Raw genomic sequence first — 18,790 nt, 5'->3', positions numbered from 1 at the left:
GCAACTGAGAAGTCAGATCTATGATTGTAACACAACCTACTTAAGGGATGGATATTGCATGGTACTCTTACAGCTCAATCTAAAATCGCTAATGGATGTACAGAAAAATGAGTCTGGATCATTTTTTATTAAAAAATCTTTTCTTATGGGACTCAAAACTCAGCTGTAAACCATTTCTGTAGATTGAAATTGTGCCTGTTAAAGCATTCTCCAGAGGAATCTTCATAAACAAGATGCCCTGATAAACTGAGATTTTTCTTTCCAGAGATGGAGCAATAGTTTCTTTTCTCCCTGTGCTACAAAATAGTTCATAAACCTTGAAGGTGCTGCTCAGAAAGACCTGGCTCAAAAGGAATACAAATCAAACTGAAAAATACATGCCAATATACTACAGTTTGAAAAACAGCCATCACTGTATAAGCAGCCAACTTGCTGCTTATTCAAAAGGCTTTTTCCTATGGAAACTCTTCTACTGATTGTGTATAATATACATATACCTCCCCTAAGACTACTTATGCCCTGAAGAACCTACTGCCTGCATGTCTATTACCCTTACTCAGAGAACATGTTTTTCCAATTATCTTTATAAATACAACACCACATATGAGCACCTGGAATAAATATTAAACCATTTGTATACAGGAAATGATGATCTAAAAGATTTGCCATTAAAATATGTTTTATACATCTTTCTCATCCACTTTTACTTCTTTTTACTAGCAGATGATCTGACATACACAGTAAATATATATAGTCTGAAAGGTTAGGTTTCCTTCCTTTCATTGAAGAAACACTAGCAACCCCTACCTCAGGCTAGAGTGAAAGATGGAAAGGATGGTCTGATGCTTACAGTACTAGTGTAAGACATGATAGATTTGCATGGGAATCCACACTCTGCAACACTCTTCCTCTGGGATCTCAAGCAAGTCATTAGTTTCAAGTCTCCATCAGTAAAAGAGGGGTAACGTCATTTCCCTATCTCACACCACTGCTTTACAGATACATACATTAAAGACTGTGACATATCCAGATACCCCTAGCAATGGGACAATAAAAATACTTTCATTAATCAGATGGTCACAGGCCTTGCTGTAGGGGGATCGGGAGGAAATACTTGTCCCCTGATGGCCTGGTGCCTCGAGGAGGAGGAAGAACAGGAAGAGCTGACAAGGAGCAGATGCTGCAAAGGGCTCCTGTCCTGACTATTAGCAGCGAGGCTGGCCAGGCAGGCAAAATTGCTGCCTCTACTCCTAAGCACAAGAATTCAACCATCATTCAGCAATTAGTCCATGGTGTTCCTGTGATTCTTTGTAACTGCTGTGATGTCAGTCACCGCTCAGTCCAAGCAAATAGTATGGAAATCCAATGAATGTCCAGCCTCAGCAGTTATCCAGATAATAACATCAGTGGGGCTGGGCTGGTTGAGAGCTGGTAGCATCAGACTATCAGTGTAGGACTGAACGTGTGGCATTGCTTTTTTCCCTCCGTGTAGTGCAACACAGCAGAGAGCTTGAGTTGCTCCATCTCACAGCAGAGATACACAAACTTTGCAACCCCTCACCAGTGCAGCCCATGGCACCAGTAGAGGCATCACGAAAGCAGAGAGGCACTGCTTCATTCTAGCTGAGCAGAAAACTCCCACCAAGCTTCCACTTCTCAGTGCTTTATAAGCTCAGGGCTTAGTTACAGTCTCAGTTATAACAACTAGGACAGGGAGGTTAATGCATACTTAAGCAGATATACTTTTACAGCCACGAAATTCCTCAGCTGTGAAGAAGTAAAAAGAACAGAGAAGACTCCAAGAGCTGATGCAATCCATTATATTTCAACAATTTCATTCAATGAGCAAAATGGAGCCAGACACATATTGTAAATTATATTACAGTATTAGCCTGGCTAAGATGTTTGGCTAACATCCATATTTGTGTATCAACACAGGTAATAAAATGATCAAATGGTTCTTCTGAGACCACCTCCAGCTCACACAGTCCATCTGCAGTCAAACACCATGGATACAGCATGCTGCCTCCTAATCTATCTGGGGAAATACTTCGTTAACTGAATTGCATTTCAGGTTCGTTTGTGTAAAACAGTGTATTTAATTAAAATATTACTCATTTCAACTCCAGCCATAACTGGGACCACATCCAAGCTTCAGTCCTATGCAGCATCAGCCAGGCAACAGTAATGCACTCAAATGTAAAATATATACTTAACTAAATGATGCAAAAAGTTTCATATTAACTGCCTGGACAGAAGAACATATGCTTGCCTTTTACCATTTAGCACCTCTATTTCTGGCATGATGGGAAAGTCTTTCTTTACATATTTTTAATTCTTTAAATGTCATAAAAAAACTTGAATCTCCATCATATTCCCTGAAAAAAATTAGATAAATTATGGGATTCTCTTCTGCAATGGTCTTGTAATGCTTTAAACAGTTAAAACTTACTTTTCCCTGTTAGATGCTACTTAGGTAAAAAGGAAATGGTGGTCCTGGTTTTAGCACATGCAATCTTTTCAAAGGAGAAAAAAAAGGCCATTGACCTGCATCTCATTTTGCTCCAATTGCCTTAAAAGCAAGAGCATGCAACAAAAAAAATGGCCAACCTCTCAAAATCGATGGATGTGTTGCTTTATTTGAAATAGTTGAATAAATAACACCCTTATTATATTGTATCAATGCAGTGTAGCTGGTAGGCTTTCAGCAAAGTAGTAGACAAGCAGTTTGCTCTATGGAATTGATTATTCATCCTAGAAGGACACTGTGTTATGATTATGAAATATTTCCATCCCTGGAGTTATCACAAATGTATGAGCTCCCAAAATTAAGCTGGTCATTTAAACTCCAAAAACCATATTGCAGCATTAATTTTTAAATAGACTGCAATGGGAGAGACTTCCTTCAAAACAATTAATGCCACTGTATGCCCCAACAGCCGTGGTGTTTTCTGCCTGCCCTCCCATGGGCTTATGCTCTAAATTTCCTCCACCTCTGCCTTTGTTTGGAGCTCAGTGATGGTGCTGGGCCCTCTGGTGCTAATCCAGCAGACACTTAAGTACATGCTTAAAATTAAGTTATGTAAGTAGTTCCAATTGCCTTCAAATATAGTAAGTTAAGCAAATGATTAAATGCTTTGCTGGAGTAATGCCAGAGTGCTCAAAAGAGCACAGGATTCCATCCTTTATCCTCTATTTGGAAAGCTACTCCTCGTGTTTAATTTAATTGAAAGCAATGCTCAAATGATAACAACCTCACATTTATAGTCCTGTAATTAATCTACTTAATGGCCTCATTTCTGAATGCCTCCCTATCTCACAACATATGTACCTGGTTAAAGAAAAAAAAAAAGTAGTCTTACCTGTAGTTTACAAATGAAAAAAAAACAAGGTTAGAGAGTCTAAGCGTAACTTACTTGACAACATCTGAGTTAAGGATCCCCAAAACGCAGCTCAAGAGTCAGCTCCTATCCTGAAGAGACCTGATAAGGCTAAATCCCTTGAGTATAATGCCATTTGTCTGTCACAGAGCACTTTTGTGAGACCTCAGCCTGATATTCCTCTGCTAAAAGACCTTCACAAACAAAACACTGACAATTCTTGATCTTTAAAGTGGTACAATTTCTTTAAAAACTATGCTGAATGTAATAATTTAGTTTTCTTTAAGCCATATGCACACAGAAGCCAAAGGCCAGACCTGGGAAAAATATACACACTGCAACCATGAATCGTGCCCTACCTAAAAGCTGACCATGAGGCTCTGGGAAGGTAATTCCCTGTGTCCTTCCCTGCTCAACGCAAAAGACAAAGCAGAGGCTTTGCATCCACACACGATCCTGGACCTCACTCATTGGATATGTGAGGTGGCAGCTGCATCTGAAGCTCTCTACCAAGTACTGCATGAGATGAGTTCAAAGATGGAAACTGTTTCTTAGAGCTAGGAAGCAAAACAGAGCTTGACATGGAGGTTGACCTTTGAGATTGAAGCAGAATAGCCACAACTCTTGTTGCTGCTTCTTGAAGTATTATATTTAACTTAGCATCTTTCAAATCAAAATAATTAGGTGATTGTGTGGTGACTGAAAACACATGGTTCCTACCTCACAACTAAAGATTCAACTCAGGTGATTGCAATGAGGGTGTTTTTTCGTTTGTTTGGGTTTTTTTGTAGCAGCATCAACTTTTCTTTTTTGGTGGCAAAATTGCTCAGCTTCAACTGGAGATTTTCACTCAGTTGCCTATGACCTGGACATGCTGTACTCCCTAATGATGCGAGCTTTATACACTAAAGTCTAACAAAATTAATGCTCCTATTACCATTCTAACTAAATATCAGTAATCTCTGTATCGTCTCATTGTTTTCAAGTGGCACCTTCCATCAGGGCCATTTGTGGTTTTTTTTCAAATATTTTTTGAAATTACAAAATTGCTAACATTACCTACTGACATGTGCTAAGAGTGACCATGATGAAGACTTCAAAGAAGGTCTTCCAGCCTGCAGTTTAATTTGGTTTTCCTTGAACAAAAACATATACTTGACGGTTCAAACAGCATTTCCGTGTGTCACAAATCAGAGCTTAACTGTCTTGTACAAATCTGAACAATGCTGACAGTTCCTGGTCAATGACAGACAGTACTCCTGCTCATGAAATATTTCAGTCTAACAGCTATAAAGTTATTTGTTGCCCATTAATAACTCATCTAGCCACTTTAACATTACCTAAGCATACAGCCCAAAGTACTCTGAAGATTGCAAACACAGACACAAAAGGCTCTGTGTTATATCTCTCACTGCTGAATTATAGAACATGGCATAGTTACAAATGTCAGTGTCTTAATTTTGTCCCTTAGAGGCTATAGCAGAAATATTATACAGGCAGGGTCTTGGATGAGCCTAGTACTCCCTTTCCACCCAGCACATATTTGCCATTTCACAGAAACACAAAAAAGAACAAAAATGCATGGAGAGCTTATCAATTAAATATTGATTTGGTATCAATCTCCAGCGACCCCATGACTCTCTCAATAAATAATCTCAGTCCACAGAGAGCAGAGATCTTCATATTCAGTAGGATACATGTTCTAAGCAGCTGGTTTCTGGAATTAACTTGATAACAAGGGAATGTTCCCTAACCACAGACATGGACAGAAGGGAAAACCAGCGATTTCAGTATGCTTTGTTTTGACTATATAGTCATATAAATGGCCAAATTTTACATCTTGTACAGACTGGCTTCTACACGCAGACATATATAATGTTCTTGTAATGAACAGCACCCAGTGGGAAATTTTCCAAGTAAAGTACCACTAACAAGCTGTTTTTCTTATTGTTGTTGTTGCTGCTGTTGTTGAAATTGTTTTTCCCTGTTAGAATCAGACTTCTTCTCAATCTACAGCTGAAATGAGAACAGCATTACCCAAATCAAGAGCCAACAGAAAATACAGAATCTAGAAAAACAACTGCAGAAAAGATAAGTTATTTTAATTACCTTCAGAATTATACAGGGATTCGCTCTGGTATACATTATAATCCCATTGCTTTGCAGGGTTCGCAGACGGAGAGCCAACTTGAATTCCTCTTTCTTGCTATTTTCAGAAACCCGGTATTTAATGTAGCTATTCCCAGCAAAGCTAAGGGAAGTGTGGCCTGAAATAACCATTTTGAAAAGACATATGTGCTTTTAGTGACACCTGAAATAATTCCTCAACTGTCAAGTTAATAAAAGAATTTATAAAGTTAATGAGAATGTCTAGGAAGAAATAAATCAAACCCATTTTCTACAAGAAAGAAAGCTGTCATCTACCACAAAATATATTGTATTTATTTATTTTTTAAATTATTTTTCAGGGGATACAAGAAAGCTCTATTTCTCCATACTTAAAAAAAAAAAAAAAAAGAGAGGTTTTTCCAAGTATTCAGCATTTTTCAGCTTATACACTTCTGGAGGCACCTATCTTGCCTCACTGATAACAGAGAGAGTTGAAAATGCCCATACCTATACATCAGGCAGTTGAGTTACTGGTATAAAGTTAGGTGTGGGCAGATGTCAGCCAAACCCTTGCAATGAGTTCCCTGAAACCACTGTTCAGGACCACAGTTTAGTATCTGCTGTGTTTTCAACAGGCAAATAGCACAAATCCTCTGTCATGCAGCCTGGAATTCACTGAAGTCACCAGAGAGCTCCACTTCACTGATTTTCCACCTGGCTCTTTATATGCCAGAGAACAACACAGCTGTAGAGAACTAACAAGTGTCCTCAAACTTTTGTTTTGGGATGGTGTAGTGTTTTCATTAATAAAGACTGGAATTTTGGTAATCTAAATAGTAAGTAGAAGAGTTAATTATAGAGCTTTGCCCATGGCAGGAAAACATCTGGTATAACATTTTCTAGGAGAAATCCTGTTTTCTCAGCAGCCTGTTTTACTGATCTCAAACAAGTCAGTGGGAATTTCTGTCAACAAACAGCTACAAAGACAAGTATTTACAGGGCTTATAAACAGATACACCAAGTGCCAGTGCTGAGATGGTTTAAGCAGTACATTTTCTGTTGACTTCAGTGGCACCTCTGCCTACAAAATGAGAATGGCAGCACTTAATTGTTCAAGTATATCCCCCTTTACAGCTGTGGCATGCACCTGAACATTCGCCAAGCTTTCCTGGTGGGCACTGGCAGATGAACGGTCTCCGATTAGCTTCATACCCCACACACTGCATGTCCCCTGGACACGGTTTCTCCAGACAGGGGTCGTTGGACCCTGGACAGAGTCCTCCTGCAATAAGTTAAAATACTGTCAGGGATACATAGTGTAAAGCATGATCTGCTGCAATACAGGAGTAAAGAAAGACAATTATTGATCTCACACTTCAGTATAAGCAAAAAACCTGCTTAATAATAATAACCACACACTTTCATAGTAGAGAGAAGTATTTTTGTAGAAGTACATAGCAAAACTGTAATAGTTCTTTTTCAAGATGCCCTAAACACCATGGGAACATATTATAAAAATGAACTCTTATAAGCAGTAACTGGTTTGTAATTGGTGGTGTACCTCTCGGGCCATCCATTTTCTCACAAACCTTCATGTACAAGGGTTTTATAGACATATGAGAAAAAAAAAATGGCTTGAAGCTATGCACTCCTTTTGTCCCAGCACACCCAGGAGAAGCAAACTGAAGGAGGTCGAAATAGTCACAGCACCAAGCCTGCTATAGTTCAAGAAGCATTTGGAAAATGTTCTCAGGTGTGACTCTTGGTGTGGTCCTGTGCAGGGCCAGGAGGTGGACTTTCGTGATCCTTGTCAATCCCTTCCAATTCAGGATACTCTATGATTCTAAGCCAACAGTGTGACAGCTGGACTTTTCATCCTCATACTACACAGGACATGCTGCGAGCTTGGTCATACAGCACAGGCAAATTTGCCCCTTCCCTATATTCCTCCTGACATTTCTGAGATCTCACATCCTATCCAGCTTGCCCAGCTTCAAAAACTTAATTTCTTTCTAATCTGAAGGGACAGAACAATGCTGAGTTTTAAATTTGCTTAAAATACTTGAGCGACACAATTACATGAAGGTTCTTCAAAACCACCTAAATGTTTTACATCTATCAAGCTGAACATGTCAAGGAATTACTCTGAAGCCTGTCAGTGTCAAAGGAACTTCCTGCATTTCATAGGGTTTGGGTAAAACTTGTACTTAACTTCTAAAAACATCTAGATAAATCTGTTTTAATTGCCCTAACCTTAAAAGATTTTCAAACACTGTCTACAATAACGCAAAATACAATACACCTACTGCTGCTTACTGTATGGATTTCCAGGAATATGTGACTTCCATAAGCTAGCCTTTTCTTGGTTGTAGTAAGGTGCTTGGTAGATGCACCGTCAGCTTCTTCATATGGGCATCTATCTATGTGTGGCTGTTATGAAAGTAGACTTCAAGTGCAGGAAAAAAGGCATTCCTGCCCTTGCTATTGTTGATTTGCAGCCACAGCCCAAATAGACTGAAAGTAGTTGCTGGGAATGGACAGGCTCCTCTTGTTTTGCTTATTAAGTTAATTTACTTAAGACATGCAGGTGATGAATTTAATGATAAAACACACCTTCCTACCCATCACTTTCTGAATATTGGTAGTCCTTGTATATTGCAGGATTCTTATATTAAAAAACTAGTTTATTTTTTGAGCATATTATTTGATTTACAATTTATAAAGGAAGAAATCAACCTGTCATAGAGTACATCTCCAAAAATAATGAAAGAAAGAATCTTATTGCTCTCTGAGTTTTGTACAAGCCAAGCAGGGCTCATAGTAAGCACAGCTGAAATTACCTGACACTGTAAATATTTTCTGGGAAAAGAAAAATTACTACTGTAGGTTTCAAAGTGGACATGGGCTGACTACAAATATGGTAATTACTGTAAATGTCTTCCTTGATGTACAGCACAGTCAATTTAATGTTTAACATCCTCCCCTCCTTTATCAAACATTTGTTTGAGAGGTCTACGCAGTAAACGATTTACAGTACTGCCTTTAGCACTGTTAGAAAATGATGCATGGCATTCTTTATTAATCACATTAGTAGGTAATGTGAACAGGAGTAACAGCTGCAATATACAGTTACACTTTGAGTTTTATAGAATCAAGAAACAATTGTCATTTAATATTTAATAGGGTTCTGCATCACTATATTCTATTTAAAAGTAAGGTCTGCAGAATTTAACAGAGAATATGATGGTTTTTATGTGGGTTTTTGTTTGTTTGTTTGTTTGTTTTTCCTTAGAATAAACCCCCATATTTCTTGGAATTCAATGGCAAGTAATAATTATTTCTGAAATCATAACAGGTTTTTAAATATTCTATAGGCCGCCTTGTATTTTCTCCTTGGTTGTTTCAGCTATTTTAACTCATTCTTATGTGATGAATTCACAAAATTTTGGTGTACACAGAGTATATCCCTTCTCTGAACAAACTTAGACATTTTGTGAGGCTGTAATTCAAGTAAGCCTCTGTGCAGCTGACAGACAAGCCATTTGGACAAAAGCCCCAGAACTCATCAGTGTGGAGCAGAAAGGGGTACTGAGATTTCCAAATGTGGCTCTGGAAATTTTCACATCCCCTAACCTATGACTTTATCTTTGACATGAAGCAATAAAGCAGCAGCTTACTTTGTTATCCATCTCTGCTAGGTTTTTAGCTGATTCAAACTCTGATTTGTACTTCAGAGTCATCCTTCCACATTCAAAAATAGATGGAAAAGATCTAATGTACTTAGTGCAACTGTGGAGATGCACTAAAGAACTGCTTATCCTGAACGGCCAAGAATAGTTCTTCTGGTAAACCACAAGGAAATCAAATTTCTATTCATACTGCTGCAGCAGGATTTCATAGCTGTCACAAAATTTTTAAAATATTCAGACTTGGGAGAAGTGCTTTATGCCTGTCTGTATGATTATAAGTACATAAGCTACAAATTTGCATTATTGCATTGCCCCAGCTAACACGCATTTTCAGGCTGATTTCACAACTGTGTGGAGCAAAATTGTAAAATTGTTCAAGGCTACGTTGTCCACATCAAAGATTTACAGCCTGAGTTTAAACAAAATTATTCTAATGTTGCATTTCCACTCCAAAGAGCAGTCTATTTACCATCCAATAAGAGATTCAAGAAACATAGGTTTGAACTGATCTTTTTTCTTCTAGGCAAGTCCAGACAATCCACAGCATTCTCTTGAAACTCACATTACTATTAATAAAACTGTTATCTACAAGGTATCACAGAAACACACGAGCTAGCATCAACCAGTGTGTGGCAGGAGAAGGTGGAATAGACCCACTTGATTTTGACAGATCAGCTTAATTCTCTAAATGAAGACAAAAGCATTTCAATCTTCTAACCAGTATACTGAGGAAGAAAACACTCTTCCATTGCAAAATGAGACGTATTTAATTCTTACTCCTTCAAAAACAGGCGAAAAAATAGGATTGTAAATATATTTTGAAAATTGAGTGCTTCAATCATTTCAACTTACACCTTGTGATATTTTGTCGTTTTCTATCAGCCCATTCTCCAGAGTCTGTATGAGTATCAAAAGAGTCTGTTTCTCTCACTTGCAGAAGAAAGCTTGAAAGGAGGGAGACCATGAGGGCCAGAGTTGCAGGAAGCTTGCAAAACAAACTCCAAACTGCTACTTGAAGTAGTAATTACTTTAGTGGGGAGGGAACTCATGATCTGCAATCTGCTTTTATTTTTAGGCCATGGTGACCAGGTGTTATAGGTAATGATTATTCTATACACATCAGCACAGACACTGCAAAATTGTTTCTGCACAAGCCAGCAATGGGGCTCATCTAGCTCAGGTGCCCCTGGAAAACTTTGTGTCACACAGTACATCCTAGTGAAATAGAATGTCTCCGAGTTTTAGAATAACGAGACATCTGACCTTTTCCATCCACTCCTTGATCACAGCTTCCCTTAGGACTCCTTAAGTGATAGACACCAATTCCCACTCGCCCTGATTCTACAATTGTGCCCCCACTTCACACTTCAACTCTCCCACATTTTATACGAGACTGTGCATTCTTAGCATGGGACTTAATGTCAGAGATGCTCACGGGGAGAAACATCTTTCCTTACACAAGTGCAACATTAAAAGGACTATGGCCAGATCAAATCTATCAAAGTTATCTGCAGTTCTTGGTTTCCCAAGCAGAGACAGGACACCTTCTTCTTCACTCTTCCTTGCCAGGAGAATTCCAGGCTCATTAGTACATACATGTGTGCTTCCTGAAAATGGGAAAAGCAGTGTTGTGCACGTAAGAATTGGGTTCTTGATTCCCAGTCCTTCAGAGCACCCAGTACTCTTTAAGACAGTGTGTGCTCTGTGGAGCTGAGGGCAAAAACCACCTCTGAAAAACAGGTCCTATATTAATAGCAGATTCTCACAGTCTATGATTTTCTTTTGTCAGAGCATTCACAAAATGCCAGAAAGGGCTTCATAAAGTCTGAATTATCCTGTTTCATGAGAAAGTGGTCCAAGACTGCTACTCTCTTGATTAAATAACGTGGATGTGTCTGCACTTTTGTTGAACACTTCTGCATCCATTAGAAAAATTCTTTCAAACTATTAGGCCAGAACCTTATTAAACATTTGAAATGGAATTCATCTCATCTAACTTTAGGGCACGATTCATCTGACTGACTTTAGACATCTAGGGAGAGATGTATCACATCATTAAGAACACCTCATTCTTTCCAGTGTCTGCAAATGGGGCCTGGAGTGACCAGCATGGATGTAGATATATATCCACATTTGTCAAGATTATTTCAATCCAGTCTTCTCCTATAAAAATAATAATGTAACCTCATTTTTTTCAGATTATAATGCATAACAACTCTACAGCAAAGTAGTCCCAACAAAACCTGCTTCTTCTCTGTACCTTTATCTCAACACAAAAGAATTACTTTACATCATGCAAAAAATATAGAATAGATTTTTGCTTCTGAAAACTGAGAATGCCACGCAAACTATTTTATATGAATATATTTATTCCCTTCCTCCTATCTTTATTTTCCCCCAGCAGTGACAGTTGTTTGCATATCTCACACCATGTGATGGGAGATTGGTAAGCACAGCCCTATGGTCACACCAAAACAAATCCCACTTTGTGACAATATTTTTCATACAAACACAAACAGATGAGGCAGAAATCTAAGGAGACAGTCTGTTATTGAAAAACTCTTTAGTTCAATTTTATTGATTTTAAAGGCAAAGATTGATGCACGTGAACTTTCGAACTTATCCTTCCAGAGCTGAGTTGCTGAACTTCCAAAGTTCATCCACTGCCTGCTTTACAGTCTCCCTGCATTTTCACGTTAGATAACTCTGTTTGCTCACAAAGGTAATCTAGGTAAGTTATGCACAGCTGGCATGCATAAATTGTGCATATCTGTGACATCTGCCAGTGGGAAAAACACTCCAAGTATGATATATATTTCAGGAATGAGTGAATTAGTTCAAACTCAAGCTTTCTAGGTCATAATTGAATCATATCACTGGAAACATATGCAATACTTTAATGGCTTTGTCATAATTCAAACTATTAATATTTACTGGATGTGAAACTGTCTTAGTAACAAAGGAAGTATAATACTTCTATTATACTGATAATATCTTGATAATGCTGTCTTATTAAACAAGCCAAAATAAATTTTGCACTTTTTCCTGACTTGCTGCATTTATGTGCATGTACAAAATCGAAGAAGCATTTGCATTTTTCTCACTCTTTTACTCTAATCTTTAGCCTTCTAAAAGCAAAACTGTCCATACATTCTCTAACTAATATACCCTCAGAAGTGCATGTTACCTCCTATGTGAGAAAACACAGTGTGTGTCCATGTACTTACCTAAATACCAAGATATTTTTTTGTGGCTCCTATAATTAAAAAAGAAGAGGCTGAAGCATTACCTGATGAGGAGAAGGCCAAAGCATGAATTTTCACTTCCGACCAAGGTCTCTTATATCTGTGCAAGTAATATGCACCAAGGTTTTCACGGTAGCTATACCTAAATCGGCACCTTTGGACACTTTTTTACTACAGGCTGGATGATAGGCTGGATAGGTACAACCCCACCCCAAATCCTGTGGATCACCCCTGGGAAATCAGCACATAGTGCTTGAACAGGAGCAGTGGGAACCCCATCCAGCTTCTCAGCTGGACCAAGACAAGCTGCCTGTTCTAACTGTTCCCATACAGCAGTCTTTAAGGCCATGATAAATGGTCCAGAGGCTGGGGACCACAGACGGTCGCAGAAGCACACTGCCCTTCCAGCAGCCTGCCATCCATTTTGAGGATTGACTGGTACATGACAGAAAAATTTGGAAATTGCTGTCCCAGCTGAATTTCTGTGCTTCCATTGCAAACCTGCTGTGCAGGGAGAAAAAGGGAGAGTGTGCTTGGATCAAAACTGGACTGCACTGCAAAGTTCCTTTTTTGGAGTTAAGCTAAGGGATTACGAGGCAGAGGGAATAATACATCACTATTAACTTTAATAAGTAGTGAAATGAAATTATAAACAGTGAAAATTTTGGCTGCCAGAAAACAAATTTCTGTCAGTGAGGACTATCACTGTCCCCAAGGAGATGAGGATTTGTGATTTCTTGATACAAAAATGAGACTAAGTTATGACTTAGAGAATATAAAAATATTTTGCAGACCGTGTTTCTGCACTGGCTCCTGGACTTGACTGGAGGATATTGCAGCACTGTCCCTTTTAAACCTGTGAAAATTCTTTATTTCAGAGCCTTTCATGTGTAACAAAATGCTGACTATTGTTTTACTAGATATGCCTATTTGAAACCTAAAGCACTATTACTTAAAAATTGACCAGATAGTCTGCTCTTGAATGTACCTCAGATACAGAGTTATGGTATTTTTTACAGAATTGAACTTCTATGGCATTATTATTCATGTGCCGCAGGAAAAAAATGATTTCTGGTTGAGTTTTATGCAATTTATGCCTATTTTCATCCCCACTGAGGTCAATGGTAAAACATGAAGCCCTGCTGACTGCTGCAGAAACAAAGGTTGGTTACTGAGAGACATGGCTGCTGAATTCTTGTCCTGCTCTGTGTGCATGTGTGCTTAAGATGAGGGAGACTTAGGATGTATTGATTTTACAGCAGCTTTTTTCTCTGCTCTTAAATGAAGCGGAATGAGGAGCAAATGGCCTGGCAAACAAAAGAAACAGAGCTAGTATTATAACTCCTAAGGTTTTAAAATCCAAGTGCAGAATCATATGGAAGACTGGCTCTTGAGTCTATTTGTCATATGCCCATGGAATCTCTGCCAAAAGTGGAGCAGCCTAAAACTCACCCTTGACCCCTGCTGCAGCATTAAAGGTCAGGAATTGCTAATAAAATACTTCACTGATTATCATGCCTCTCTGCAAAAACAGGACTGGAAACAGTCTTTCCACCTGCCTGTCTTAGGTCAGGGGTGCTTTTCCTTGGAGGCTGCTGGTGCATCGCTGCAGACCAGACTGCTCTGCTACGGTCAGACTCCAGGTTTATTCCAGTGGTGGCACTAACTGGGTGGGAAACCACATCCCTCCCTCTCCTCTCTCTCTCCCATTCCTTCCCCTCCCCTGGAAGCTGGTTGATGGCTCTGATTACGGAGCCTCCAGGAAAGCAGTCTTTGTCGTAAAAGGCCAAAGTTCATAAACTTCCATTTACATCAGTAAACACGAACAATTCTTCCTGAGCCTGAGAAATCAATTCCCACAACGCATCAGCCAGTCATGCTTTAGAGGACTGAATTGAAATGCCCCTTCTAATCTGTGTCAGAGGAATAAAATAGATCCTATCGCATAATATGCAAAGATGGAAGGGGAAAAGGGAGCAGTACTCACCATTGCACATGCAGCGCACATTCCTGTAAAAGCGGGGACACACAAAACTAATTCGTGCCGTGCTATAGGTCATCAAGGAATGTGAATCAATGGACAGACTTTGCTCACAGTGTTGTTCCTGACAATCCAGTCCAGAGCAATTCTTCTCCAAGATAGCAGAAATACGAATCACATTTTCCAAATGTCTCCTTGCATTGGTAAGCTTTTGAATCAAATAGGCAGGCTTATAGAAACCACCACTGTGTATCTGAACTGCAAACAGCATGTCAAGCTGATTGCTGCCTGCCACTGGCTGAATACTGATGATGTGTAGGCTGTCTTGTTTTTGGGAGAGCACCGCGTTTCGCAAGGTACGCCTGAACCCATGCATGTGAAGACCTACGAAGTCTTCTGGGGAAACGTTCTCAAAACGAATGGTGACTGTATTCTGCAGCATTTCTTGTAGCAATTGCTCCACGTGGACCACAACATCGATGGGTACCTGGAAACGGCCATCGCTGACAGAGACATTTAGGACATACTTGCCATTATCGAGCCCTCCAAGGGCAATGATCTTGCCATCATGGCTGTTGACCTTGAACAAACTTTTCTGTTCTGATTTTAGTGTGTATGTGAGGACATCATACACATCCTGATCTGTGGCATGAATTTTCCCGATGACTCCCCCAGGAAAATCATCTTCCATGGTGACAATGAAAATCTCCAGTGGAATGGCAGTTGGTTTGTGAATGCTTTCTTCAATAACCCTCACCTGAACGTAGGTGTGGGAAACCTGCTGAGGCTTCCCAGAGTCCTTTGCCTAATGTAATTTAGAAAAAAATAAAAAAAATAAATCCAGAAATAAAACACATATAGAACACAGCCTACAACCACAACTTTTTCCTATGTATATTTTCGCAGCATCAGTAATTCTGAAGACCTCCCAAAAGAACTTCCCAAATGTATTTGCAAAATACATATGCAAAGAAATATCTCAGCCATTTCTAGCAGTGGAACTTAGAAACTCTTTAGGGAAGCAGAGATCTCTAAGTGGATTGCATAGAGAAATGTGTCAGTAGAATGTCTCATTACTCAAACCGAAATGTTCCCAGGATCCCATAGCTATCACTCGTCATCTTCACAATGGAGAATATACCAGCAATGTGTTATATTCTGCACCAAATGGAGTTTGGGCTCACTTCTATCCTGGGAAGGGACTGAAGTCCGGTGAAATATCAGCTTCCTACATTGCTTGGTGTGCTCCAAAGCATTTCAGACCTTGCTTAACTTGTGTGGATGTGAGGGAGTTCAGAATTTTTCTACAGCACTCTGTACTACTTTACCTGAAGCAATCAAGAAACATGCTTGAAATAAATAAAATTTATCATCCTCCAAAAATGAAATAGGTGCTTGTGCTGCTGCTAACGATAAAATATGAGAGCAGCACTGCACTTGGAGAGATGACTGTATGACCCAGAGCACGTATAATAGCATCATTTGCACTTTTTTTTATAGAGAGCAAAAGGGCAAGTATGACAAAAAACCCAAGGCCATTTTGACAGAAATGTGTGTAAACCCGAATCAGTGTCCTTTCCTACACTAAGAAAAATTTTTCATTGAAGTCAATATTAAGATATACTGCTCCACACATTTACTTGCTCCGGAGAGGAACAGAAGGCTGAACTACCACTGGGCAGAGATGTAGCACATGCCCAAAGATCTTTGTATTTGGACACGAGAAGGAAAATTTACAAGCTGATGAAAAAAATGGCAGGATGAGAACAGTAACATGAGCATTACTATGCATGGATGAATAACTCTAAGACACTCTAAAATTTATTCATCTTCACTCCTTAAAGAGCTTGGTGGAGTATTTAAAAAAAGATTTTATTTATATGTGTGCAAATACACATGTACATGCACAGAGGTTACATCCCATTCTACTTTCCATTTTAACATTACTTCTTAATAAACCTAACAGAGAGAAGGAACCTGATGGTGGAAAGGAGAAAGCAGCACTCTGGCACATATGAATGGAAAAAAGCATTTCTATGGTCTATACACAATAGGAAACTATAAAATATGTTTTCACTGCAGAAATCCCTAAAGAAAATAATACTGGGAGAAATTATGCCTCCAAAATCCAACAGTGTGGTTTTCTGAGCATACTGGTGCATCTCAGACATGGTGGTCTGTCTAATATTTCATTTATATGAAATACTTGGATCTCTAAAGCTAGAGGATGCTGCTTAGATTTAACTCTCATGCTCGGTTTTGGCTGTACTAGAACTCTGGCTAGCAAATTACCCTGAAAGCAGGATATTTTAGGATGAAGGCATGGTAAGAAAGAAAGGTGAGGATTTTTTGTTTTGCTACAAGGCTAAAAAATAGGTTTCAGGAATATTAAATGGCACACTTGTAAAACTTTAATTTAAACTGTTAATTAACATCAGAGTTTATATTTTTTGAATTGTAACTAACAATTGTAACTAAGGATGCTACTGCTATGAACAGCATTAAATGTACTTTCAAAGGAGCAGATAGGCTGTATTTAGAGACATCAACCCCAGCAAGGCAAGTGGAGGAAGAATGCACTTCAAATGCAGCTTATAGGACCATGACTCATTTCAATGAAAGGGAGTAGTTCATTGCCTAGACTTGCATATTTACTGAACCCTAATACATCTTCTCTGTCAGGCCTGAGAAATGTGGACAAATTACTTTTGGATTTACTAGTTTTGGTAATCAAAATTACCCTGGTTACAAAGCTTCTCAACAATTACTCTAAAGTTAAGTTTGAGCTGGACTTCTATTGAATGTCTTATTTTTGACATTCTTTAAAGGCTAAGTTGACCTTGGAAATGTGATTTCATGAATTCTTGGAAGGCTTCCAAAAATTTATGATTAAATTTATGACTTAAAAGCAGAAGTGATTTTCCTTTCTAGAACAGTATTTTGCTGTCACTTGTTCTGTGGTATATTTATATGTATATAATGCATTTTTGCTTATTTTCCTTGCTTAGCTACAGAAAAAAATGATGAAAATCTTAAACCATAACGGTCGCTGCTCAGAAAATTCATTTCATGCCAAGGAAATTGGAAAGGTGGCTGGTTACCTATTTATATTTATATGAAATCAGGTTTTTGAACATCAAAGGAAATATACTGTATTGTGAATTTGTAAACTGGAATGTGTGGTATTTACTCATAGAATACAGTCAATTAAAACCAACCCATAAAGGTAATGTACAGGTTACCTACAACTATGAGGGTTTTTTTGTTTCTGTACAGATATAAAAATCAAGACATACCTGCACGCAGAGCACATATTCAGTTGAGACCATGTGCTTGAAGATGACTGCAGACCTTAAAACGCCGTGAGGGTCCAGTGTAAACTCCTCTTCTTCATTGCCAGTGAGGATGGTGAAGGTAAAAGGGGGGCCATTGTGAAAAGAGTCTTTGTCTGTCACTACCAGCTGCAAAATGCTTGTGCCCACTGGTTTATTTTCCTTTACACATATACACAGCGTATAAAGAAAAGGATTAAAATGATACATATCTCAATTATAAAATACCACATTTTGCTATCGAGAATATTCAACTGAATGCTCTTTGGACAAGATGGTGTTTCACAACCTGCGCTTATTTGACACTGCTTATGCCCCACGGACCAGCAGCAGAAATTAAGGTACCCATCACATCTCCAGGGACTGCTGAGCTCTGCCTAATACTGTGTCTGATCAGGTCTGACTAACAGTTAAGGTTCACACCCTGAACAAGGTGTAAAGAAAGGTGAATGTATTCCAGAGTAGACATTTTGAGGATAGGGTACCTGGTACAACAGGGATGAATGATAAAATTTGTGACAGATGCTGTGGTTAAGGAGCCTCAGAAAACAGAAACTTACCAAAGATTTAAAAAAAAATTGTTTATCATTTCTTTTAGATAAGATCACTTGATACATCTTTTGCAGATAGATCATCAAAAGCTACTTAACTGAAACCAAATGCTCCTGCATTTTAAAAGTCAGAGGAGTTTCTGATGTTCAGGATAAACTTACTTGAATTACAGCTGTGTAGTTAGCTGGAGTAAATACAGGGCTGTTATCGTTCACATCAGAAATGTCCACATTGACCGTCACAGATGAAGACAAAGGAGGGGTGCCGCTGTCTCTTGCTTGGATAACTAATGAATAACCAGATATCTGCAAAAAGGTGAAAACATTAAATCATTGTGAAAGCGGTCCTAAATTTCAACCCAGTTTCTTTACATCCAGTGTACCACCTTCCATATTCAGAGGAAAGCTGTTTGGCCTCATTACCTTCCTGCCCGTACTATAACATTATCCTGTTTATTGCCACACTGTGTCTAAACTTCTGTTTTATAAGGCTATCAATAAAC

The 18,790-nt window shown here is 38.8% G+C and overlaps 1 protein-coding gene across 6 annotated transcripts in view; it reads right to left on the bottom strand.

The window, feature by feature from the left end:
* FAT3 (FAT atypical cadherin 3) overlaps positions 1 to 18,790 on the bottom strand; it is a 327,771-nt gene that overhangs the window by 24,542 nt on the left and 284,439 nt on the right. For all 6 annotated transcript variants that reach the window (XM_018071264.2, XM_018071265.2, XM_018071267.2 and 3 more), the window contains exons 18-22: positions 18,450 to 18,593; positions 17,701 to 17,898; positions 14,411 to 15,209; positions 6,637 to 6,771; positions 5,490 to 5,647 (exon numbers count right to left, since the gene is read on the bottom strand). In XM_018071264.2, the coding sequence (XP_017926753.2) occupies positions 5,490 to 5,647; positions 6,637 to 6,771; positions 14,411 to 15,209; positions 17,701 to 17,898; positions 18,450 to 18,593 (1,434 nt within the window). The remainder of the gene's footprint in view (positions 1 to 5,489; positions 5,648 to 6,636; positions 6,772 to 14,410; positions 15,210 to 17,700; positions 17,899 to 18,449; positions 18,594 to 18,790) is intronic.

Source organism: Manacus vitellinus, unplaced genomic scaffold, assembly GCF_001715985.3.
Source record: "Manacus vitellinus isolate BGI_N305 unplaced genomic scaffold, ASM171598v3 scaffold_2_pilon, whole genome shotgun sequence".
In the NCBI taxonomy this organism is placed as follows: Eukaryota; Metazoa; Chordata; class Aves; order Passeriformes; family Pipridae; genus Manacus; species Manacus vitellinus.
Note: the sequence above shows the minus strand (reverse complement) of the source record. Positions and strands in the feature narration are given on the sequence as shown.